General features: G+C 53.8%; 1 protein-coding gene across 20 annotated transcripts in view; it reads left to right on the top strand.

The window, feature by feature from the left end:
* Positions 1-25751, top strand: part of NEDD4L (NEDD4 like E3 ubiquitin protein ligase) — a 320618-nt gene that overhangs the window by 264471 nt on the left and 30396 nt on the right. For 4 of the 20 annotated variants that reach the window (XM_008261399.4, XM_070050119.1, XM_070050120.1 and 1 more), the window contains 9 exons: positions 1062-1136; positions 2690-2749; positions 8134-8265; positions 8726-8848; positions 9931-10128; positions 15490-15567; positions 17730-17784; positions 17888-17941; positions 23631-23689. In XM_008261399.4, the coding sequence (XP_008259621.2) occupies positions 1062-1136; positions 2690-2749; positions 8134-8265; positions 8726-8848; positions 9931-10128; positions 15490-15567; positions 17730-17784; positions 17888-17941; positions 23631-23689 (834 nt within the window). The remainder of the gene's footprint in view (positions 1-1061; positions 1137-2689; positions 2750-8133; positions 8266-8725; positions 8849-9930; positions 10129-15489; positions 15568-17729; positions 17785-17887; positions 17942-23630; positions 23690-25751) is intronic. The other 16 variants (XM_051851903.2, XM_008261402.4, XM_070050114.1 and 13 more) reach the window with 10 other exon arrangements.

Raw genomic sequence — 25751 nt, 5'->3', positions numbered from 1 at the left:
TCGGGGCCTCCCTGGATTCTCGGACTGTAGGACAACCTTGCACTGATGAGTGAGGGGAGATATGGATGGTTCCCGTCCCCTCCAGAGTCCTCCTTACACCTCCTCCCACCTCCCTTGTCAGTGCAAAGTGTTGAAAGTCAGGAAATGCTGCAGGCTGTGCCATGGATCCGCCTGCGGATAAGGAGACCCCTGGCAGTGATCCTCGTTATGGTCTCGGGGGTGTGTGACCTCACGGGCTGGACCAGGCAAGGAAGAGGCGCATCCCGTGGGACACGCTAGCTTGTTTGCCGACGCGCCTGCTTGGTTCCCCTCGAGCCACGTGTGCACTGCTTGAACTCCACTCAGAAGCTAAAATTATACATCCCTGCTCATTTACAAGTAGGACAGGAAGGTGTCCGGGTTCCCCCGGACCCAGAACCCTGCGTAGTCTGTGTGAGCGGTGATAAATGTTGAAAAGCTGTGCACACCTCGTGTGTCCTTTAACCGAAAGGCTTGGGACCGGAAGTGTTTCTGATCTCTGATGTTTTCACATTGGGGGATATTTGCATACACACGATGAAATACCTTGGGACCCAAGTCTCTGTACAGAATCCACTCGTTCGGTTTTATGTACCTTACACCGTACATACCTCAGCCGGTGTACGTACCTTATACACAGAGCCTGAAGGTGATTTTCTGCAGCATTATTAATGCACCTGCATTTTGGCTGCAAAACATCACACGAGGTCAGAGGTGGAATGTAGAGAGGTTCAGGATTTTTGAGCATTTCGGGGTTCAGATATCCAGTTAGGGACGCTGCACCTGTATCACCGTCTTTCCCTCTCGTTCCTCTGTCTTGTCAGCTGAGAATATACCAGAGGTTGCATCGTAGGGCAGGGTACAAGACTGCAGCACTGGAGTGTGGCAGGGGCCCCCGGAGCCTCCTGGGTTGGCCGCTAATTCCAAGGGCCGGTCAGAACCCCATGCTGCCTTCTCGTTGCCAAAAAGGTGTTTGGTTCAACAGGACCCCTTGTTTCTCAGAACACGCCTCTTGACGCCGCCTGTCTTTGCCTCCCCTCCAGCAGAGAGAGCCCTCCTCCAGGCTGCGTTCCTGCAGTGTCACCGACGCCGTCGCCGAGCAGGCCCATCTGCCACCGGTAACCCACGCTCATTTCCAGTCTTTGGCTGGCTTTTTTGGCTTTGATTTACAATCACCTGGGCTGCTGAGAAAGAGGGCTTCCTATGCAAATCTGTTCACCCCATAAAAATGGGATGTCTTTAATTTCCTAGCAAATCGCCCACGGGAGAGTGGATTTCCCACAGAAAAGAATCGTCACTGCCATCAAAGTGGCTTTGCTGAAGCCTTGATTGCTCTCGCTTTCACTCCCATTGCCACCGACTCTGATGTGCTTACTTGACTCAAAGTACTCGGTACCTGAGTAGTTCCCTTTTGCTGCATACGTGCAAGGCACAGGGATTCCTCAAAACAGGAAGAACGCTCATGCGTGGGGCCAGGCGTTCCAGTCCGTTTCTGGTGGCCTCAGCCCTGGACCCCAGAGCCAGGCACCCTCTTTTTAAAGACACTTCTATTGACGAGGGACTAATCCTTATATGGTTCTCAGCCTCTCGCAGACTGCAGAAGTGTAGGGGGTTAATAACATACGGTGAAGTAAAAATAAGTCATTCATTTTGGAAGGCAAAGCAGCACTGTCTTGGGAGATGTTTGGTTCACCCATGAAGACTAAGAACTCTTATGTAAACTGGTTTCTTCTTTTGGAGGTAGAAAAAAAAAAGTGACTAACATAACGTGGCTTTAACGTAGCGTGGCTCCGTTTGACGTGTGGCCCTACCCAGCTTTGCCTCTTTTTGTTGCAATCCTGGATTGTTTCTCTGGCCCCCACTTCGTGATGTGTGCATTTTGGGGACAGCCAAGTGCATTTACAGGTTTTGAAATCACAGAGCCTTCCCCAGCTCATGCATTTTTGTCTGACTTCAGAGGGTATCTTGGCCTGGGGTTTTTTGTTGTTGCTTTTGTTTTTGTTTTTCCTGTTGATGAAGCGGATGAACAGTGTACTAGTCAAGTAAGCAGTCCGAGGAATCGATTGCATTGTGCCCTACACCGGGTCGATCAGTTAAACTAAGCTCACAGGAGCGTCTTCTGGGACGGCTTCAGTACGCCCCTCCCCCCCGCCCCCAGAGCCCGTCACTGGACCATGAGGAGCTGCTGGGGCCTGCTCAGCCCGCTGATTCCCCGCCATAGATGAGTGGCGCTTCCTGTGCTCAGAATCAAGGGCATTTGTGTTTGCTGGGAACTCACGATTGCCCTCGCTCCCCTCCTGTGCATGGTGCTGGCCCTCACTGATGACCGGGGCCTCTGAGCCAAGTTCTGATTTGGCAGATTTCAGAGTCTGTGCATTCTTTGATCATGAGGACAAAAGCAGACCGGCTCTCGGGTTTGTGCCCTCAGAAAACATGCCGCTTTGTTGAGGTTGTCAGTGGGCGGAGGGTGGCACAGGGGTCAGGGTCCCTGGTGCTCCTGGTCATCAGTGACGTCAGCCCCGTGTGGACAGGGTGGACCGCAGGGACTCTGGACTCTGATCTCCCGTCCCTGCCTTGGTGGTGCGGCCACAGCAGTGATTCCAGCTTCACTAAGCAATTGGGGTCCTCCCCCAACAAGTGCAATTCACTGATGTAAATTATCATTTAACAGCCCAGTACCCCAGCTAGGAGAGCGCGTTCGTCCACTGTCTCGGGTGGTGAGGAGCCAACGGTAATGACACCCTTTATCCGACATTCCGGCACAGTCCGCGGGGCGGTTCACTTTCGTGTAGCAGAGGATACAGCACACTCTGTCTGTATAGAAAAGCAGTAAGATCAGCTGCTTTGTGCTGCAGAGACGCGTAGGGTTCTTACTGTAAACTGGGTTCTGGATTGTGCAAAGGCACCGCGTAAAATGGGATGATTTTTGGTTTCCTGTAGTTGTTAATGGAAGCACTGTCCAGCTCTGGCCGAGTGTGCTTGGCAGTGTCGGGTGGATTTCTTGTCTTTTGCTGTTCTCTCTCCTGGGGAGCTCTCCCTTCTTGTTTAGGATTCTTGTTCAAAGTTGCGTGTCTGGAAGATGGCGGAGTTGGGTGGGATTCCCGGCCATGCTGGGCTCTGCCCTCTCTGACGTCTCCCACACCGTCTTTGCAACGCGGGTTCGGTCATCCTGTGGGGACCTGATAACCTTTCTCTGCCACCTGGGGCTCCACTCACAAATGTGCATGCAGTTCCAGGAGAGGAGCAGTTGAGATTTGTAAATGATCTAGAACAATCCGTGTTTACGTAAGCCAGATTTCTGTTGTTCTTGTTATTTATCTTGGCTGCTTCGTCACACCCATGTGGGCATCACTTAGATTTGACTGTATTTCAGCCGTGGCTTTTCTCTTTGATGCCTGGGGTCAGGCGGGTCCATGTACTGCGCTGCTGTCGGAGTTCTGTTGTTTCACCTTTGCTATGCTTGCTGGACCTGCACATGGCTTGCGAATAACCTTGCGCGTGCGGGAGCCGGTTTTCCAGAGGATGTTGGTGACCTAAGTCCAGCAGCAGTTGAGTTACATGGGTGGACTCCGTGTCTTGCCTTGCACAAAGGAAGATCTAGCTGGCCACCGGTACAGTAACAGGACAGTTGCAGGTGTGGAGCATGCAGTGGTCAGTGTAGAAGTCAGATGCCGGTGGGCCGGGCCCCGGGTCGGATTCGGGGAGCTCTAAACGAGCAGCTGACTTCCTGCGGAGCAGTGGTGATCCCAGAGCTGTGGAGGAGCAGAAGAGACGAGGTGCCTGTGCGCCGAGGAGCCCAGCGTCTTTCCCAGGTGTCAGCCGCTCCTGCGTCTCATGGGTTAGCAGCCTGCCTTCAGCTGCTTTAGCCTGGGAGTGTTGTGACGCTGCAACAGGGACGCTCTCGGTCACTGCTGTCCTGGGCTGCACGGTTACGAGGCTGCGGGAAGCACAGGGTGGTCCTCCTGGCTGCCTCTTGCTTGTGTCCCCTCCTCCCCCGTCAATGGGTTGCAGTGTGGGTTGGGCTGGGACTTGGGAATTTAAAACTTGGCCACCGCGGTTCCAGGGTGTCGCACCTCCTCTCCTGCTTTGCCTTCTCTGTGCCCAGATGGCTTAGAAAGAGTCACACTTGTTTCTCTGCCGTCCTCGTCTGTCCCTGGTTGTGAACGTCTTCGATTTCCTCTTTCGTGATTCGTTCTCCTAGCTCGAGTTCTCCTCCTCCTCTCACACTCCACCCGACACGGCTCCAGGCCGGGGCTGCCCTAGGCGGGTCATCTCCCTCCTGCCTCTCTGTTCTCCCAGACTCACGTGTGCACGTGCAGATGCAGCGTGCCACTCCAGCAGCCTGTGTGTGTGTATGATGGTCGTCTGTCGGGGACGTGGTAACCATTACATAATACGCAGTGATGCGAGTGCACCTGTTTGTGCCATTTACCCCCACTGAAGCCCGCCCCCACTCCTCCCTGCCGCCCTGTGCACCCTGCGTGCATCTTTCTGTGCCTTGATTCTGGGGGTGCAAGGGACAGGCCCTGCCTCTCACCGGAGGACCCATAGGGTGACTCGGTGCACACTGGCTCCCCCTGCTGGCAGCTGCATGAGAGCCCTGTCTGGGGCCTGGGGAGGGCTGCTGGTCTGCGTGGACTCTGACAACGCAGGAGGTGCCAACACAGCAGGGTTTCGGTGGGTCCCGGAGAACCTGTGCTGGTCAGCATCCGTGTGGTTGTTTTTAAAGGCGTATTGAAACACCCATCACTTAAACGTAAACAACTTCTTCATTTTAGTGAAACGCGGTAGGGTGTTGGGTCTACAGGCAGAAAGCTGTGGAGTGTTAGTTAAGCCAGTCAGCAGTCCCTGGCATGCTGCTTGGTTCCCTGATTGTTTCTTGAGGCAGGCAGGGTGCACACGTGCCAGGCTCCGTCTGCAGAGCCGAGGCCTGTCCCGCCCCGCCCCCTCGCCGTGGGAGGCAGTGTTGGGAGTCCCTGTCAGCACGGGTTGTTCTGCGTGGTCATTGGCGAGAACCCTGTAAAGACACACTGTTAATAACACGACCTCGCGTAAACTCCGCTAAATCTCCCGCGCCAGTTCAAGCTTCAGTGGGAGGGACAGTGAGCATTGCAGTCTGACTGAGTGTTCTCCACACATTGCTCATTCTCCATAAGCGGGATAGCCCAGCTGACTGTGGGCCTGGGAGGTGGTGTGAGCTGGTTTCTCAGTCGCCTGCCGCCTGTCCTCAGTCGTGCTGTGACCGGAGACGCATCCTTACGGCTTCAGAACCGCGTGTCTGCAGAGCAGGCTGGATTGCCTGTCTCCAGGAAATGATAGGGCAGGGGGCAAAGTCATAAATTCCATTTAGAGTTGCATTTACCAAAGCGCTAACTGTTACACACACAGTGGTAGGCCCACACGTCGTAAGCACGTATTTTGCCAAAGCTATACGAAGGGTCTTCAGAAAGTTCATGGACAGTGTGTATCGTGAAGAAACTTCCTGCATGGTCTTTGAACGGTTTTGCTCTGCCCGATGCAGGCGCTGGGTAGGGTGCCGCGGGTCCCTGTCGCAGTGCCTGCCTCCAGCTACACTGGTCTCAGAGGCAGCGGTGCTGGCTCGAGTGGCCGGGTCCCCAGGTTGAGTCCCCAGCTCTCAGCTTTGGCCTGGCCCGGTGCTGGCCATCTTGCTGGGAACGAACAGGTGGCGTCCTCGCGCTCTCTGCTTCCCTCCTCCGCGCCTCTCTCCTGCCACGCCCCATCTTTCCTTCTCTTTCTCACAAATAAATGGTCTGAAAGGAATTTGTGCTGAAAGTAAACGTTTGTCTTTTACTTCCATTTCCACGAACTCTTGGAAGTGCCCTCGTGCTAACTGACCACTCGCTCCCGTCACGACGGAGGCTGCCAACTTGGTCCCTCCGAGTATGCCCGGATCCAAGGAGCCCGGAGATGGCTCCTCTGTGTCAGGGTCCCCGTGAGGGAAGGAGGGGAGGGCTGTGGGCTGACTGCCCGGATGTTCATAGGAGAGGTGAAACCCACGCCTCCGTGCGGCTGCTGTCTTTCGAATCCCCTCACCCTGCCCAGACTGCTGGGTGCACAGAGACTTGGAACTGTCTTTATGGAGCCTGAGGACTTTATCTGGGAAAATAAGGGAAGGGTGGTTGCACTTTCGGGAGAAAGGTGGAATTTTTTTTTTTTTTTTTTAATTGAATAAGCTCACGTTGCCCGATTAAATGTGTTTTGGAAATAACCAGTCAGGGGCTGCTTGCTGAATTCTTTGTTTTAAAAAATTCACTTATTGGCCGGCACCGCGGCTCACTAGGCTAATCCTCCGCCTAGTGGCGCTGGCACACCGGGTTCTAGTCCCGGTCGGGGTGCCGGATTCTGTCCCGGTTGCCCCTCTTCCAGGCCAGCCCTCTGCTGTGGCCAGGGAGTGCAGTGGAGGATGGCCCAGGTGCTTGGGCCCTGCACCCCATGGGAGACCAGGAAAAGCACCTGGCTCCTGGCTCCTGCCATCGGATCAGAGCGGTGCGCCGGCCGCAACGTGCCGGCCGCGGCGGCCATTGGAGGGTGAACCAACGGCAAAGGAAGACCTTTCTCTCTGTCTCTCTCTCTCACTGTCCACTCTGCCTGTCAAAAAATAAAAAAAAAATAAATAAATAAATAAATAAAATAAAAAAATTCACTTATTTATCTGAAAGAATTAGAGATGAGTCTTCCATTTGCTAATTCACTTTCCAGATGGCCGCAACAGCCAGGGCTGGACAAGGCCGGAGCCAGGAGCTCCATCCGGGTCTCTCACGTGGGTGGCAGAGGCTCAAGCACTTGGGCCATCTTCTGCTGCTTTCCCAGGCACATTAGCAGGGAGCTGGATCAGAAGTAGAGCAGCAGGGACTCGACCCGATGTCCGTATAGGATGCCGGCGCAGCGGCGCCACAAGCCGTAGCTTTTGCCCACTGCACCACAAGGCCTGCCCCCTTTGTAATTAATTCTGAAGTTGGTTTTTCTCTGCCCTGCGCTGTCACGCACATGCAGTAGAATGGGCAGCCCGTTGTTGGTGCTTTCTCTTGCTCGAGGTGCCCTGCAGGGCTGTGGCTGCGGCCTCCTCCCCGAGGCACGCCGGCAGTAAACAGAGGCAGTGGGGCAGGCGCAGGCAGAAGCTGGGTGCAGAGCAGCCTAGTACCAAGCAAACTGCACCTGCTGAGATACCACGAGGGACCAGAAAGGCCTTACAGACGAGGTTCCTCCTGATGGTTAGGCTCTCAGCTAACGTTCTCCCAGGGTGCCATCTTGTCTCCGCGCCCCTCTGCTTAGAGCACGGGCTCCCATTCCTCACATGCAGCATCCAGATCTCTCAGGACAGCACGGGGCTCCCCCGCCCCGTCGCCTCCATAAGTGATTGGCACATCCGTGCTTATCCCACCATGGCTCCAGCCAGACTACGTGTTGCTGCCGCCCCCTCAGGCAGACGTGTCTCAGTAGATGTTTCTGTGGCTTCTGCACCCTATGTCGCTCCACTCTGGCTGAGACTCGAGAGCCGGGCTTCCTTTAAGGAGACAGCCTATCAGTGGGCTGCATACGCAGCTTCAGGTTGCCAGGAGACGCCCTGAGCTGGGGCACGCGGGTGTCCTGGGTGCTGGTCAGGACTCTGTGCCACTGCGTGAGTGTCCCAGAGGAGCCTCTGCGGGTTAGGTGTCCGTGTGCCCTGCAGGCTGTGGCGTAGGGCACCCGAGCTGACGGCGTGGCAGCCGGCGGGAGGAGGAAGCCTGCAGAGCATCCCTGTAAGCACTGGACGCTCCCCGTGGTTGGCAGGAAGCGTAGCAGCTGGGACGGATCTTGGTGTCTCGTTCTCTCTTCCTGCGGTCCCCTTAGCCGTGACCTTTGTGTTGAAGGCCATAGGGTGTGAGAAGCAAGCCCTGTAAGAGTTTGGACCCCATGGCCATATGGGGTTCATCTCACTGGAGACTTGAAGTGACCAGAAACATCTTGCTGTTTTGTTGAGGTGTTTTCTGTACAAACGAAACAAACTCAACCTTGTGTAGGAAAACGTAGATTATCTGAGTATGCGTTGCTTTGTGAAACTAATCAGAAAACCAATGCCAGTTATTAAACAATGATGATTTCTTGCACAAACAGCCGTCAGTGGCCTATGTACACACCACGCCGGGCCTTCCTTCAGGCTGGGAAGAAAGGAAAGATGCTAAGGGACGCACATACTATGTCAATCATAACAATCGAACCACAACTTGGACTCGGCCCATCATGCAGGTATGAAGAGCGCCAGCCAGCTTCGAGTCACAGGCTGCGGACGCCTCCCTCCCGTCCCTGGTGTTAACATCCTGTTCTCCAGGACCCCTGTGCGAAAAAATATATATATACATTTAAACAAAAAACAAATACGTGACTTAGTGTTTGCCCGAGGAAGAATCTGGTCCTTACGCCAAGTCGGTCCCAGGGTGCGTTTTTCAAATCCGAGCCCGTTGCCACGTGCACCTGCCCTTCGGCCCCCTGGGTTACTTGGAGGCTGGTTTTTACGCTGGGCCAGTGCCCCATCCTTGTTCCCCCTGTGTTTCCTGTCCTTACCCCACCCACCCCCTTATTCTCTTGAATGGATTCCTCCATGCTGTACACAGACCTGGCCTCTTACTACTGCCGTGGGCTCACGCTGCCCACCACAGCCTCGGGGAGGGCCTGGAGCGAAGCTAACTTGTTTTTGCCTCCAAACCAGCTTGCAGAAGACGGCGCCGCCTCCGGATCGGCCACAAACAGTAGCAACCACCTAATCGAGCCTCAGATCCGCCGGCCTCGTAGCCTCAGCTCGCCAACAGTAACTTTATCTGCCCCGCTGGAGGTGAGAAGGCGCCCTCATCCACCTGGGCTCGCTCTGTCCTGTGCCCGCTCACTCTCCTCTCTCGCAACTCTGACCTGAGTCTCGCGGCCACCGTGCTCTCATCCGTGTGTTGGTGGTGGTGGTGCAGGCGCAGGGTGTGCTGGGACAGCCTCACGTGCTTCTCTGTCTCGCCCAGTCAGCGTCCTGGACTCCTTTGCCTCTCATTCTCATTGGGCTGAGACCGTGGGAACTGGTGCTGGGTGTGGGAATCCTCTCTGTTCAGAACTTTGGCCATTCCTGCTGTGTTTCGCTCCTGACTGCCTGTTCTACGTCATTAGACTCGCATAGCAGCTCTCTTCGGTGACAGTGCTCATACTGAGTCTCCAAACATAGCTTTGGTCATTTTTTTTTTTTCCTTTCAACTGCAAGGTCTCTCATTGTATGGGTTCTGTGTGTTTCCAAAGCCTCTTTGCATCTCCAATCATGGCTGGGCACCCGCTTGTGTTTCCTCTCTCCTGTCCGTGCTGTGGTAATACCATCCTGTGATACCACAAATGTCAGAGAGTGGGAGAAGCCACAAGTAAATGTTGGAGCTGTGGACTTGACCTTGTCTCGGAGCTAGCTGGATGCTTCTCCATTCTCAGTGTCGAGACACCGTTGGGTGGGAACAGGTGATCCCTCCCCTGCATTCTCGGAGAAACGTCACGGGCCACAGCTCTGCAGTCGTAGGTGGTCGCCGCCATCGCCTTAGGGACTTCTTTTTTCACGTTTCGCAGGCTGCCAATCTGTTCTTCATTAGACTGTGAGCTCATTAAGAGCAGGGGCACGTTCCTCTCAGCTCCGTAAAACCTCCATGCGTAGTGCTTAACGTAGGGCAGGGTTTGTGGTGTGGATCTGGTGGCCACCGAGGGAAGCTGGTGAGAAGCGCTGAACGCTGTGTGCCGAGCCAGCAGAGAGACCTGAGGTCAGACTGGCTTAAAGAAGATGAGACACAGGTGTTTTAGCAGCCTCCCCCTTTGTCCGACTCCAGAGAGGAGCGTTCGGCCATCACCAGGTGCAGGGCCACGCGACACAGAGTTCTAACACTCCTTGTTATTCCTTAGGGTGCCAAGGACTCCCCCGTGCGTCGGGCTGTGAAAGACACCCTTTCCAACCCACAGTCCCCACAGCCGTCCCCCTACAACTCCCCCAAACCTCAGCACAGAGTCACCCAGAGCTTCCTGCCGCCCGGCTGGGAGATGAGGATCGCGCCCAACGGCCGGCCCTTCTTCATTGACCACAACACAAAGACGACGACGTGGGTAAGGCTGCTGCTGTCACCTGGCTCCGTGTTCCCGGCCGGGTCCGCCAGTAACCCCTGGGCCTCCTCGCGGAGGAATCGCCTTGACTGAGAAGTGCGACCCCCACCAGTGGGGAGGCCCAGCTGCCATGGGCTGTGGGCGTGGGTGGGTGTGGGCCCAGGCCCACGGGCATCTTTGGGGTGCTGTTTGTCATGGCGCTCCCAGAGAGCTGCAGTGCTGACGGTTCACCCTGGCCGAGGAAGCAAAGGAGCACTCGGTGTTGCCGGGATCCTCGTGCCATTGCACTCTTACCGGGACTTGTGTCTTTCTTGAAATGTGTCTCCTTCCTCGGCTTCTTCTCGTGTGTCCATGGACGTGACTCCCTTCCGTTTGGTTTGTCACCGTCTGTGTTCTCTTTCCACTGACCGTGGCTCAGGACTGTGGCTGTGGGTTGGAGAGCTCTTTGCTGTGAGCGCTTTGTCAGAACTGACTTTGCCTACACCCTGCTCTTTTCCTGGGCCCCCACTTCATGTGTGAGGAGCAGCCTGCGTGTTGTCCTAACTCAGGCGAAATGAGTCACAGGTGCACACGCGTGTGCTCGTACTGCCTCTCTGCAGCCGAAGCAGCAGTGGCATTGCCAGGTAGCAGCAAGCTCCTCCAGAGTCAGTGGTCGCCACACCCTCCCTGGCCCCATGGTTGCACTGAAGTTGCTTCTGTTGCTCGCTGGTTCTGGTGTTACAGACCGTGTGCTTTTCCTCCCCGTGCTGGGTTGTCTGGGTAGAGTTAACTCAGGATGTAGCCTAGTCCTCCTGTCCCTGTGCTGCTTGCTTGAGAGCCCGTTGGGTTTGGAGATTGCCACTGGGCCTGCTCTTGGTCTTGCTTCAACAGTGAGCACTTTTTTTTTTTTTTTTTAAGATTTATTTATTTATGTAAAAGGCTGAGTTACACAGAGAGAGAAGGAGAGGCAGAGAGAGAGGGAGAGAGGTCTTACCTTTGCTGTTTACTCTCTGGTTGGCCACAGTGGCCAGAACTGCATCAATCCAAAGCCAGGAGCATCTTCCAGGTCTCCCACGTGGGTGCAGGGACCCAAGGACTTGGGCCATCTTCCACTGCTTTCCCAGGCCATAGCTGAGAGCTGGATTGGAAGTGGAGCAGCCGGAACTCAAACCGGTGCCCATATGGGATGCCAGCACTGCAGGTGGTGGCTTTACTCGCTGATCCACAGTGCTGGCCCCATAAGCATGCGCTTTCAAGTGGGTCCAGTTGATGGAACAGCAGGAAAAGTGCCCGGCGAGGACAACCTGGATGGGTCACTCCACACGCTGCCCATGGGTGATGGTAGTTCTGTGCCTTGAGAATGGATTAGAGGGTGCTGTCCCTGCAGTCCTGTGGGTGGTGGCACAGTGCATCCCCAGGAGGGCACTCTTGGCACTTGGTGCAGGACTGGATATCCCAGGTTCCTGCCACAGAGTGCAAGTAGCTGCCACCAGCCCCAACCCCAACGTAGTGATGGCCAAAAATCCTCCCACACACTTCCAAACACCCCATGGTGCAGGATTTGCCCACCTGCCGAGGGAATTCAGCGTTGGGATTTGGTGACCATCATTTGGCAAACTGGTGGCTGCTTCAACCCCCTTTGAGTCCGAAGATACCGTTACCAGTTTGTGGGTAAGACGAGAGTTGGAGGCAGGCAGCTCTGTGGACACACAAGAATAGACTTTGGTTTTCGGGCCCTTTTTTTTTTTTCTCATTGACATTGACCCCATGGGTGACTGGCTTGGGGTCCCATTTCCTGTAGCGCTGCTGTAATCTCAGATCCGCACTCAGAAACTGGAGCTCCAGAAAGGCGGCGGGGTGGGGTGGGGTGGTTAAACATTGTAAAAGTAGATGGATTAGTGTATGGAGCCAGTGTGGCTTGCCAGCGCAAGCTACGATTTTAGTCACTTGAACTAGCTTAGTCATCAGATCCCTAACCTTCTCGAAGCCTCTCACGCCGCAACTGTGGTGTAACTGCAGCCGGGCAGCTCTCGTTCTAAATAGCCCGAGCTTCCTGTATCGTCCACATTGCTGCCGAGCGAGACCCAGTTCTATTTTCCAGTTGTCGCTCTTTACCTCGGCGCTTGTTGTGGACTGATTTGAAATTTTAATTTGCTAAAACCACACCAGGCTGCTGGCGCTGCCGTTGAAAATCCTTAAGGAAACAACTGGAAATTCCGCAAGTTCCCGCCCGCGTGTGCGCAGACGTGCTGACAGCGCGCGGCCGGCCCTCCCCGGACAAGGGTCCGTGCCAAGGCCAAGTCCTCCCCTCGCCCGCGCGTCCTGAAGGTCGACGGATGGGTAGAGGCAATCGCGAAGATAGTTTGTGGCCTCAAATCTGTCTGGAGTCGCTTTGAGGGTTGCTCTGTTTTTTGGGAGACCACATGGAGGCCTGCTCTTAGATTTGAGTGTTGTGATGGACAAAGGGGAACCGACCTGTAGGACAGGGTGAGAACAGTGAAAACCAGACCGCTTCCCCCATGAGGCAGGGCGCTGCTGATTCCTGCAGTAACCAGAGGCATCCAAAGATGGAGGCCAACGTGTCCCCCTGCGCACTTCGCCAAGAGTGCAGTTCCCTGTGACAGGTATCTGTGAGACACAGCTTTCACGGGTACAGGTAATGAAGGCGGTGTCCCCGAAGGAATGCAGTCTTACCACATAACCAGGGAAAGGATGGCCTTGTCCCCATGGGGGTCAGGCCTGCAACAGGTGCACCCCGGGAGCCACCAGGTGGCTGGAGAGGACCCTGACCGGGAGGCTTTGCCAGGGGAGCAGCCCAAGGCCTGTGTGCAGTGGCAGCACCGTGCCGTCCACCTGCCTTGTTTGTGTAGCAAGTGCCGTAACCAAGCTTTGATGTTTGTCTTCTACCAAAGTTGAAACTCGTAAAACTCACTGTGGCCTGGCCATGCTGGATAGACTCTTCCGTGGTGGGAGGCCAGCATTCCCACATTTCACGTGGTGGAAAATTGGGAAACACTTTTTTTTTTTTTTTTTTTTTTTTTTTGGGATATTGATTAAAGTCACTTTCGGCTGGACTGAGGGAAGCAGTAAATTACTCCCCAAAGAGAGTCCCCTTGCTGTGCCAGGAAGGGGAGAAACCCCCGAACGTGTTTGGGTGTTTGATTCATTTCTGCCTGTACCGTTTGAGACCACATTAGTATTCCCGCTGATCCCCAGCCCGCGGCTGAGTGGCAGGTGCCCTTTACCTGCTCGGTTGCTATGGAGAAGCCTCGCCACTCAGGTTACTCAGGGCTTCGGCGGCCGTGGCTTCTTCGGTAGCAGCTGGTACGCTTGGTTAGTCCTCAGAGCGGTATTCATGGCAGCTGCTGCTATGATTCTGAGTGTTGTTGGGGTAATAAGATAATATGACCCCTCAGGCCACTGGCTGGCCCCTTCGGAGAAGTCTGGGTTTCCAGGAAAGCCCGTGTTGCAGACCTGTGAGGCTGAGTTTATTGTGTGCGTCTCGCTCTGTGTGGCTTCCTGCCCCCAGCACCTCAGTTTCAGCTTTCTGTAAATCACTGCTTTTTAACAAAAGGGCTAATTGTCTCTTGAAATAGACAGCGGGTGGTTCTTGGGTGCAGCAGCCAGAAGCCTTGCCTCTTTCCTGCAGGACCCATATCCCAGGCTTTCTCTGAACGTGACCTGGTCGTGGGCTGCGTAGGACTCAGGGGCCCCTGATGGATGGGACATGACCTGGTCCCTGAGAGTTAGCGTTGAGTGAGTAGATTTGGCTGAGTTTGGTGCTTTGAGCGGATGACCAGCTTCCTGGTCCTTCTGAGTCCTCAGTATGCTTAGCATATCTGTTTACACTGTTTATGTCACAGTATACTACAGAGTACTGGACCTATTTTGTGCCCCTGCTTATCTTTGCTAAGAAATACATTAGACCAGGGTCAATATTAATCACAAGTGGACTGCTCACGGGGTTTCTTTCTTTGATTAAAAGTTTATAGCAAGCAGCACACAAAGGTTAATTTGTCTTTAAAGATTTATTTATTTGTTTGAAAGAATTAGAGGGAGAGACAGACTGAAAGATCTTCCATCCATTGGTCTATGCCCCAAATGGCCACAGTGGCCAGGGCTGGGTCAGACCAAAGCCAGAGCTTCATCCAGGTCTCCCATGTGCGTGGCAGGGCCTAACCACTTGGGCCAACTGCTGCTGCTTTCCCAGGGGCCTTAGCTGGGAGACGGATTGGAAGTGGAGCAGCTGAGGGGAGAACCAGCACCCATATGAGATGTCTGCATTGCAAGTGGCGGCTTAACCCACTGTGCTGATGCCGGCCCCTGATTGTGGTGGTTTTTTTGTGATCTCTTTTGCATCTTGCCGGTTCCCCACATCTGCTGCTTTGCTATGACCCAGTGATACCTGGCCTGTGCTGTTGACTTGGAAAATGTTGAAGCAGAAAACCTTTCAATAATTGGACAGAGCAGAGGCTTTCGGGTCATTGAATGAAGCTGATGTCAAGTGTCTGAAAGCTTGTCTCTGAATCGTAGGCTGACAGGGTTTTTGAATCTGGGGAGCTCAGTCTGCAGTTTCATCGGGTCTGCGTCGGTGAGGGGTAGCTGCAGAGCCTTCCGGCCAGTTCTTCCCTCCCAGACCCCTTGCGTGCCCTCAGCTGGAGGGGGCAGGTCGTGAGCCCAGCCTCCTGCCAGGGAGCATCGCAAGGTCACACTGTGGCTGTCGTAGAGCATGAGCTGAGATACAGCGGCACACGCTTCTCTCTCCTGGCAGTTTTCTGGAATCTCATGAAGCGTAGCCTCTAAGATAAGTTCCTTGTCGACTCTTAAACATGACAGCAGACGCGAGACCCTCATCGTAGAACTTGCTGAGGCTTCCCCACTTGGCTGTAGCGTGGGGCTGCGGCTGTAGACGACGCAGCAGCCTTGGGACCTCCCAGGCAGACCCAATTCCGAATCTCTAGTTGGCTCAGGAAGGCGTGGAGGAGAGAGAGCAGCCGCAGGCAGACACAGGTGCAGCTGGAGTGGCCTCTCCTGGCGTGTTCACCTGGGCGCCCTCACCAGGAACCCGGGAGCCTGTTGAGCCCTGTCTTGGGAGCCATCACCCACACTGTCCTCTCTGGAGTCCCTGGCAACATGATTGCTGGAGGCTTGGGGGAGCTTAACCTCCCACGCGGACACTCATACTCTCTTCCTTTCTCCAAGCCTTTCCGTCTTAGCCGTGGTCAGCCAGGCGTCCTGTACATGTAGAAGGGTGGGCTCCTTCCCAGGCTCCGCGTGCAGCCAGCCTCATCGCCTGGAAGCACACAGCTTGCAAAGGGAATTAGCCAGTGACTGTGCACCGGTGCCCCCTCCTAACATCTCCTGCCTTGTCCATTTCTCTTGCAGGAAGATCCACGCCTGAAGTTCCCAGTTCATATGCGGTCAAAGGCATCTTTAAACCCCAATGACCTCGGCCCTCTCCCGGTGAGTATCCTGGAGGCACAGGGAGTAGTCTGAAGGCGCGTGTCCGCTGGTCCGCCCAGGGGTGATAGAGAGAGCCTGTGGGCCTTCTCCCCAGTCCCTAGGCTCCCCTGGTCTGTGTTTCTCAGTAGCACTGGGTGTTGCACACAGCATCCATCATACAGAAAAGTCTCCATGGTCCTCAGGAGTCATGAGGCCATGAGTGGAAGGTAGACTTTGTCCCTAGGGTGTGCGGGGCACATCTCTGCGGGCGACGTTGAAGCCGCGTGCACCTGCTGTGTAGCCTCGCGTTCCCGGAGTCTGTCTATATTGCTGAATTAGTCATCAGGACAAAAATAATGAAAGCAGTGTGGGAGGGAAAGGCCTAAGTTATCTCAGAAAGTTTCTTTAGGTCTTCGAGCCTGCAGATAGTTCTTTCCTCCCTGTCGATGACTGTTTATAAGTCAACTTTTTTTTTTTTTAACCAGTTTGCCTACTTTGGGGACCTCTGTGGGAGTTGAGCTGTTCAGTCCAGGTTAGATTCTGAATAAAGCCATCCTGTGTGCCATGCGCAATGCCCATCCACAGCTGCAAGGCAAGGAAGGCTTTGTGGAGAAGCACCAGGGGCTGCACTCTGAGACTGTGATAATTGGGAGTCCCCATGTTCTCCAAGAACAGGAGCCTCCCTCTGCCTTCTCGGTCGTGTAGTGTGGCAGAATTTGAGGCTTCAGGGGCCACGGTCCAGCCTCCCTCCCTCACCAGATCTGCTTGGTTCCTGGTTTCACACAGAAGGAGCCCAGGGAGTGAGTGTAGCTAGTGAGACAAAGCATGTTGTCTGAACCTGTTAGATTCCTGAGCTGCACAGAGCAGGTGGTGACAGCTAACGAGGGCAGACCTGAGCCCTTCCTTGAAAACATTCATATCCGTTTAGTTCCTGAGTTTGCATAGCAAGAATTCAGAGAAAAGGGTTATCAGTTTGGAAGCACTTTAAAATGGAAGTAAATGATAAGTTTATTTTGGTGTGAAAAATGTTGGAATCCATTGATAGGTTTCCAAAATAGATTTTCCATGACCTTTGTAAGACCCATCCTATGTTTTGGCCTGCTGATAACGTGAATGAATATACTGTGTCCCATGGGTGTGTGTGTGTGTATAAAGATTTATTTATCTGCTTGAAAGGTAGAGTTAAAGGCACAGAGAGGGAGAAGCCTAGAGAAAGGTCATCCCTCCGCTGGTTCACTCCCTAAGTGGCTGCAACAGCCAGAGCTGGGCCAATCCAGAGCCAGGAGCTTCCTTTTTTTTTTTTTTTTTTTTTTTGACAGGCAGAGTGGACAGTGAGAGAGACAGAGAGAAAGGTCTTCCTTTGCCATTGGTTCACCCTCCAATGGCCGGCACGCTGCAGCCGGCGCACCGCGCTGATCCGATGGCAGGAGCCAGGAGCCAGGTGCTTTTCCTGGTCTCCCATGGGGTGCAGGGCCCAAGCACCTGGGCCATCCTCCACTGCACTCCCTGGCCACAGCAGAGAGCTGGCCTGGAAGAGGGGCAACCGGGACAGAATCCGGTGCCCCGACCGGGACTAGAACCCGGTGTGCCGGCGCCGCTAGGCGGAGGATTAGCCTGGTGAGCCGCGGCGCTGGCTTGAGCCAGGAGCTTCCTCTGGGTCTCCCACTAGGGTGCAGGGGCCCAAGCACTTGGGCCATCCTCTGCTGCTTTCCCAGGCCATAGCAGAGAGTTGGATTGAAGAAGAGCAGCCAGGTTGCAAACCAGCGCCCATAAGGGATGCCGGCGCCACAGCAGGGGCTCAGCCTACTGCACCACAGCTCCGGCCCCAATCCCATGTCTTCCATCAGCCTCCCTCCTGCCTCCCTGTAGTACTCCATACCTCGTTAAATTGGTGTGGGCTGCAGCCTCGGCCTCACCTGTTGGTGCTGTGCCCTGGGTGGGAAGCTGGTGAGATCGCAGCCCCGTCTCCGGTACTTCAGGCAGGGACTGTATCTGAGGCCGCTGAGCACACGATAACGCCGGAGCTCGTCACGCGTTCACTGGAAATGTTCGCGATGAGCTGGTTCTCACTGTGAGCCTGTGCGCTCAGACAAGAGGGAGAGAGGTTGTGGACGCTGCCTTTGACCGTGCGTTGCTAACCCAGGTTTGTGTCTCCCCCTCTCGCGCCCTGCCTCGCATCCTAGCCTGGCTGGGAAGAAAGGATTCACTTGGACGGCCGGACGTTCTACATCGATCACAGTAAGTAGCCGCTGCCGCGGCCACGCGGGTGTTGCCGGGAAAGGCGGGGAGGTGGGAATTCAGATATGATAGTGAAAGCTGTGTCGTTTCGCTCTCCGTCCAGGCAGCCAGGTGTTATGTGGAGAGAGTGACCCCGGGGAGTCAGTGCCCGCCTACGGTACTGTGCATTCACCCCAAGTTTGCTTTTAAAGCAGCCGTGAAGCTTCCCCCCCATTTGATCTTGTGACCTATTAACTTTTAATTTTTTAAAACTTTTTTTTTGGTTGATGGTCCCTTGACTTTTGCGCTTTTAATAAATACACTCGTAATAGAAAATAAGATTAGAAGTGACGACCTCGTTACAAACAAACCGTCTGTGTGTGAACAGCGCGAGAAGCCCTCGGCCCTGCCGGCAGCGTGCCTGTTCTGACCTTATTTTCTATTCGTACCATGTGTCCCCGCACCCAACACACTAATGCGTGTAGTTCTCGTCCTGAAACTGTAGTACACTTGCTCCAGTGCCTCTCAATAATGTGTGGCTTCTCATCTCAACTAAAAGTTACACTAACGCTGCGTTTAGCCAGGGGGCTTTTCACTTGCGTGTTTTGTTTGTTGGTTTTTGGTCATCCTCGCGCGAGGTGACGTGTTCATCGTGGGACTGTGTAAACATAGCCCTGGAATTCCTGAAGAAGTATGCTCAAAAAAATAAAAAACACTTGAAGTAGATGTCAGACGCAAAGCCTGCATTGGATATGGTCGTGCGTGGGTCTTTGTTTTCATCTGGGTCCTAGACAGGAAGTCCGTGCTGGGTTTCCCCACATTTTCATGATTAAACAAAAGCGCCCAGGGGAGCCTCTTGCTGGGAAGTCTGGCCACGAAGACTCCTCACACCAGCAGCGTAGGATTTGTCAGGATCTCTGACGCCCGGTGCCTCATCCAGACGGCGCTCGGGGCTGAGTGCAGTGTCGGTAGGAGTGCCTGCAGGTGGGATTCAATGTGGTCCAGCAGCTCAGCGTTAAAAATCAAGGAGAAGCCCTGGATGTATTGGACCGGGCGGTAGTGCTTCCCACCTTTTGGACTAAATTAGGTATTTTAGTGTGCATAGGCAGTTTTTGTCTTTGATCCATCAAAATAGCAATCTCTCTACTCGGCAGAATTTTTCAGGGAGCATAAAATTATTGCCATCAGTGCTACAAGGTGCACACATGTACCCCACAGTTCTCCTTAATATGCTACACATCTGCAGTTCTAGGCTTAAGACTACGTGCTGAAGTGGGAGAGGTGTCACACTCCATTTCCCCAGTTTTTTTTTTTTTTTTTTAAGCATTCCAGTTTCAGTGTTTTTCATTTTTTTTTTTTTTTTAACAGGCAGAGTGGACAGTGAGAAAGAGAGACAGAGAGAAAGGTCTTACTTTTACCGTTGGTTCACCCTCTAATGGCCGCTGCGGCTGGCGCGCTGCGGCCGGCACACCACGCTGATCCGAAGCCAGGAGCCAGGTGCTTCTCCTGTTCTCCCATGCAGGTGCAGGGCCCAAGCACTTGGGCCATCCTCCACTGCACTCCCTGGCCACAGCAGAGAGCTGGACTGGAAGAGGGGCAACCGGGACAGAATCCAGCGCCCTGACCGGGACTAGAACCTGGTGTGCCGGCGCTGGCCCCAGTTTCAGTTTTTAAAGACAAGTGTGACTAGTGAGGGCTGTGTTAAAGTAAGGCTTTCACTGGTAGCACAGCCTTGGTCTGCTACACGCAGGTGTCACACTGTCTTATGCTGGTGTCCTGGCTGGTAGTGATCCAGTGCTTAGGTCAACCTGATAAGAACTTCAGGTGCCAAAAAGAAAAGCAAAAGAAAAAAAAACCACTAGTGCCTACTATAAAGGGCTTCCCTGGTGTACATTAGAAATCCTAACAGTGATGGGCTAGGGGCACGCGTAGGCTTGAGATTTGGCTTGGAGTTCACTGGGGGTTGGTGGTGAGGGTCTCAGGAAGTTGTCGTCCTTGGCCAGACCGTAGGGGTGGCTCCTGGAGCGGCGGTGGCAGCAGCCCTGCAGCCCTGCAGCCCAGGGGCCGGCCCCGTTCCTGCTCACCAGGAGGTGGAAGAGGGCAGCTGCCTGCCACGAGCCTGGGCTGCTCCTCACGGCGGAACAGCCTCTCCTCTCGAGCAGTCCCAGTTCGTCTGACAGCTCCACGCTCCCAGGAATCGAGCAGTGCGGCAGAGACGGTGTGCAGGGCCAGGCTGGCCTGTACTGATGAGAGAAGGTCACCCGCTTAGAAATTAAACTGAAAGGAAAAGATCTGCTTCCGTGAACTCCGTTAGCTCTTTATGCTGTTTCTGCGCATTTTCCGTGATCTGTCACGGCTGAGTGAGTGGACAGCGGCAAGGAGCACGTAGCAGCACAATAGTCCAGTTCGCCTCCCCTTCACCGAAGTGCAGTTCGTGTAAAGTGCAGAATACCTGTCTTTTTAAGAGGCTTTATCAGCCTGACAGCTACCCTCCAGAGGGGTTCAGTTACCTTGGCGACAACATTTAGGGGGCCCAGAGGGAAACCGCTCCTTTTAAACAACTTTCTGCCAAAATTCAGCACCCAGTAATCAGGGTAGTGGATGGTTTTCAGCTCGTGAATTCGTCTTGAAGATTAATGGTCTTCAGGCTGGCGCCGCAGCTCACTAGGCTAATCCTCCGCCTAGCAGCGCCAGCACGCCGGGTTCTGGACCCGGTCGGGGCACCAGATTCTGTCCCGGTTGCCCCTCTTCCAGGCCAGCTCTCTGCTGTGGCCCGGGAGTGCAGTGGAGGATGGCCCAGGTGCTTGGGCCCTGCACCCCATGGGAGACCAGGAGAAGCACCTGGCTCCTGGCTTCGGATCAGCGCGGTGCGCCGGCTGCAGTGCACTGCGGCGGCCATTGGAGGGTGAACCAACAGCAAAGGAAGACCTTTCTCTTTGTCTCTCTCTCTCACTGTCTACTCTGCCTGTTTAAAAAAAAAGAAGAAGATTAATGGTCTTCAGCCATCTTAAAGAGTCCATTTCAGAAGCAGGGAACACTCAGTGCCTGCTTCTCTTCGGAGCTCTTGATTCCTGGGCTTGATGTTTATGGAGGAGCGCCTGTCTCGGGCGGGCCTGCTGTGAAAGGTTACGGAAGGTCTGCAGCTGACTCTCCGGCTGTACCAGCAGTGACGTCATTCTTCTTAAAGGCCTCGTATGCCCGGCAGCTGAGTAGCTGGCCCCAGCTATCTGACACACAGAGAGCAGAAAGCAAACCCCAGCGAGTCTATAAAGGATAAATACAGAGTTTCCCCTCCTCATTCTTCCTTCTAGACCTTCTATTTGAAATGCTGTGTGTGGAAGGAAGCAAGTGTAGACTGAAAAGTTGAAGCAAGTATGTAGCTGGCCACCATCCACTCAGCATCAACAGTACTTCACTGCCGGATTGGTCTTTCCTGTAGCCACACGGAAGCGTGGACGGTTCTAAAAGCTCAGACTGTTTTAAAGCGACTTTGTTTTCACCATCGACTTCATTCAGTCGTTCCACGCTAGGACCTCTTTAAGGGTGCAGGTTGCAGAATCACAAACACAACCCCTGTCTTCAGGGGCCTTTCGTCTAGTGGGGGTAGCCAGGAGGTATTCCAGGAGTGCCCAGTTGGAAAGACTGCACCTGCTTGGGGAGTGGTTGGGGGCAGGGCTTGGGGAGATTGCGAGAAGATCTCATGGACTGGGAGCCTTTGAGGGGATCTCCCCAGCATGGAGTGCACTTGAGCCGGGCGAGCACCGTGACAAGCAGTGCTCAGGCGGGGAGAGAAGTGCGGGTGCGCGACTACACAGCTGTTTCCCGTTGCTGGTGTGCCGTGAGGCACCCTCAGGGTGTCTGTGGCTGTGGGAGACTCGGGCGCATTCTGCAGGCAGGTCCAGAGAGGGCGGCAGTGGTCAGTTTGTGCCTCAGCAGGACTGTTCCGGCAGAGCTGCAGGGAAGAGGGCGCGTACGGCCAGGAGAGCCCAGAGAGCAGGCTGACGGAGAAGCACTTCAGCAAGGGGCTTTCCGGGAGAGAAACGGGGCAGTTCAGGAGGGTTCCCTGCTGCTCGTGTCGGGATCACATGGACCCTCGTGGTGAGGGTGACCAGGGGTTCGCTGTGGGTAGAGCTCACCTGGGCCAGCTTTAGGAACCCCGGGTGCAGGTGGCAGGGACAGCGCTCAAAGCTCAGATCTGGTCTGAGGGCTCGGGAGCCTGCGAGTCGCGAGTCGCTGGTCAGTATGGTTGCAGCCCCAGTTCTTTTGTAAGGCGCAGTTGGTGCTCCGCTGTATTCTGTCTCCTTTCCTTGGTTTTCTTTTGTTTTCCATCACAAGTTAAAGTTTCCATCCAGCAACTTGAACTTTCCAAAGTCTTCTGTTTCCAAGATGTAAGGGACCCAAAAGTGCCTTTTGCTTCCACCAAGATACTCTATAAACACAGTTCAGGCTTTCCATGTAAATTTTTTGCCAGCATGAAAACAAAGTCAGGATCCTGGAACCATCCTGAGCTTTGGTAGTAGCTTTTTTTTTTTTAAAAGATTTATTTATTTATTTATTTGAAAGGCAGATTCACAGAGAGACAGAGGCAGAGAGAGAGAGACAGAGACAGACAGAGAGGTCTTCCATCTGCTGGTTCACTCCCCCAGTGGCCACAACAGCCAGAACTGAGCCAACCCGAAGCCAGGAGCCAGGAGCTTCTTGTGGGTCTCCCCAATGGGTGCAGGGGCCCAAGGTCTCTGACCATCTTCTATTGCTTTCCCAGGCCATAGCAGAGAGATAGATCAGAAGTGGAGCAGCCGGGACTCAAACCGGCACCCATATAGGATGCGGTACTGCAGGTGGCCTCCCCACCCACTACACCGTGCTTTAAAAAAAAAAAAACTCTGCTTTCATTAAAATAATAATGAGACTTTAAATTCCTGGTATGATCCTTAAAACAGAATTCATCAGTTGTTCATCGGCTCACTTAAAGAGTATACAGGAAATAAACAGAATTGAGATCCTTTACTTTTAAAACAGATAATCTCCTTTTGTTATTATCATGAGCCCACTTAGAGTTCCTGAAACTCCACTCTCCCGCAGCCTGCACTCATGATATCATTTCTGCAAGTGCACCCTGTGCCGCCCCAGTGTTTTCAGGAATCCGCCGCCTTTTTAGTTCTGCACAGCCACAGACCCCAGACAGTGCAGACCGCAGTTCTGTGCCTCCCCGAGTAGTGGTGTAGCTAGCACTAAGCAGCCTTGTTCACGTCCACTCATTTGGAAGGAAGAAACCCAGCTCGCAGCAAGCTGGCCAGAAGGGAGACTTTTCTCTGGACTCCTCGATTACATCTAATTCTCACGTTTTGGGCTGCCTTAGCTGCTTTGATTCTTTGTATTTGAGTGACGCATGTCTGAATATTTATTTCTTCTCTATAGGATTCTTATTTGAAAGTATTGTTTCTTGACACCATAAGCAAATAATAAAACATTTGAAATTACGAGGGAAAAATCATGTTTTCAACCTTCTGGCGACCTAAGACTTCTTAATGCCTTTTTTGAAATTAAATTATTATCAAGACCAAGTTATAAATCCTTGTATGAACAGGGATTTATAGTCAAAATTTCAGCAGATAGCTTGCCAAAAACAGTGTGCGTGGATGGTTTTCCTGTAGACACGCGTTTTTGATGACACAGGCTGTGGAGAGAGGGTTACCGTGCATAGCACAGTTCCCGTCTAACCCGCGAATGCTCAGCTTCTGTTTTGGGGGCTGAGTGGGGATCTGGACAACTTGGGAAGAATCCAGAAACGCTTCTTTCTGAAACGCTCTTCGCACAGACTGGATTTGAACTCATGTGCTGATTTTCATTTCCTTTGACATTTTCAGACAGCAAAATCACCCAGTGGGAAGACCCAAGACTGCAGAACCCAGCCATCACCGGTCCGGTCAGTATTCTGGCGTTCTGACTTAGCCCGGGACTCGGGGGCGGGGGGGGGACGCACGCGTCTCTCATGTGCTGGCTCCGTGACGACAGGGGACGTGCATAACTGAGTGGCTCCATGTTGCTCTCGTCCCTTCTTCGTGGGAGACTCCGGGCCAGGTTCGGCTGCCTGCGCTTTCCTTACGAAGGAAAAGGACATGGTTTGATGATGGCAGCAGAACAGCACACTTTCTCGTATTCTCCCTAACAGGGTGGGTTAAAACTATTCAGAATTTCTTCTGTTTTCGTGTGAAGCAAAGCCACGCCCTGTGTTCGGAGAGTTCCGTCGTTTCTTTAGGCCAAAGGTAGTCAGTGCAGGCTAACAACCTTAGATGTCTTCCAGCCTTAACAAACATCTGTAGCAGTGGCAGCGCTGCTGTGGCTCACGTCAGGAGCTGAGTTAGGGTCTGTGAGACTCTGCTGACCCCCTTTCTCATCCTGCGCCTCCCCTGTGCTGAGTAAAAAAGGTGTCAGTTCTGACCGCTTGAAGCCCTGCAGCACACAGCTTCTAGAAGGGGAAGGGGGAGGAGGGAGAATCCCACTGTCACTCAGTGACGGGAGACGCTGGTATTGAACCCCCGCGGGTCAGTCTGTAGGAAGGCAAGGAGATGATGCAGGAAACCCAGTCGGGTCAGCGGAGCGCGCCCCCTGCGGTTCTTGTGAAAGAGGCCGGAGGGACAGAAGGAACTGACCAGAGGGCAGCAGGTAAATTAGAGAATGCTGACCGCATGGCTTTACTCTGCCTGTTCCAGTCGTGTTTTCACTTTTTAACGTAAGAGGCAGAGAGATGGACAGACAGAGCTCCCATCGACTGGTTCACTCCCCAGATGGCCCCAACGGCCCCCCGCGGGGACCACAGCCAGCCCCGTGACATGAGGGGCAGGCACCCAACTCACGGCCTGAGCCGTGGCCACCACTGCCTTCCGGGCCGTGACGCAGCGGCAGCAAGCTAGGCTCAGGAGCTGGGGCGGGGCAGCAAGCCCAGTGCTCTGATGTGGGGTATGGTGTCGTTACCTCTGGACCAGACGCCTCCCCCTCAAAACAGGAGAACTTAGAGGTTACTGCGAAGCGAATGGGCTTTGGTAGCTGGCGCTCCTTTTAGCTGTGTGCTGGATTTGCTTGCTGAATGTGGTGAGCTTCTCAGGTAGTGCTTCCTACGCGGAGCGCCAAATGAGGCCTGGACTAAGACAGTCAGCCACGTTTTCCTCTTCACAGCTGAAAATCCACTGCCTCCCGCCGGCGGCTTCCTTTGCACTTATTTAGCCACAGTTGGTTATTGGAATAATCTTTCCCCTTCCGCTGCGTTAGAAACAAGGCAGAGCTGAGACACTGCTGGTTTTAGGTGGCAGAAGTCTATTCATAGGATGATTTGAGACTTTTTCAAATACTCCCATCACCAGTCATCTGCCTTCACTTGGACATGGCGGATGCTTACTGATCCTTAGTGAAAATCGTGTAGCACCCTAGATTTGTCCCCAAGACAGATTTTTATTTGTTTTCTATCCATTGTTTACTCTTGAGTTACTATTCATGCTGTCGCTTTCACCGAGGGTGTGTCTTTTCTGTCGCGGGCAACGTGATGTAGACATTTGACCTTTGTTGTCCATCTTTTCTGAGTACTTGGCCATTTCCAAGTGATTTTTCTTCTTAACTTACAAGTTAGTTAGAATAGCTTTTTAGCTTCTTTTTTCTTTTAAAAAATTTTATTTATTTATTTGAAAGGCAGTCACAGAGAGAGAAGGAGATCTTCCGTCTGCTTCTTCATTCCTCCCAAATGGCTGCAACAGCCAGGGCCGGGCCAGGCTGAAGCCAGGAGCCCAGGATTCTATCTGGGCCTCCCACGTGGGTGCAGGGCCCCAAGCACTTGAGCCATCCTCTGCTGCCTTCCCAGGTGCATTGGCAGGGAGCCGGATGGGAAGTGGAGCTGCCGGGACTCAAACTGGTGGCTGTGTGGGAGGCCAGCACTGCAGGCAGCTTGCCCAGTGCCGCTGTGCCAGCCCCAGACTTTGCGGTTCTGAGTATGGGAG

Source organism: Oryctolagus cuniculus, chromosome 10 (assembly GCF_964237555.1).
Source record: "Oryctolagus cuniculus chromosome 10, mOryCun1.1, whole genome shotgun sequence".
In the NCBI taxonomy this organism is placed as follows: Eukaryota; Metazoa; Chordata; class Mammalia; order Lagomorpha; family Leporidae; genus Oryctolagus; species Oryctolagus cuniculus.
Note: the sequence above shows the minus strand (reverse complement) of the source record. Positions and strands in the feature narration are given on the sequence as shown.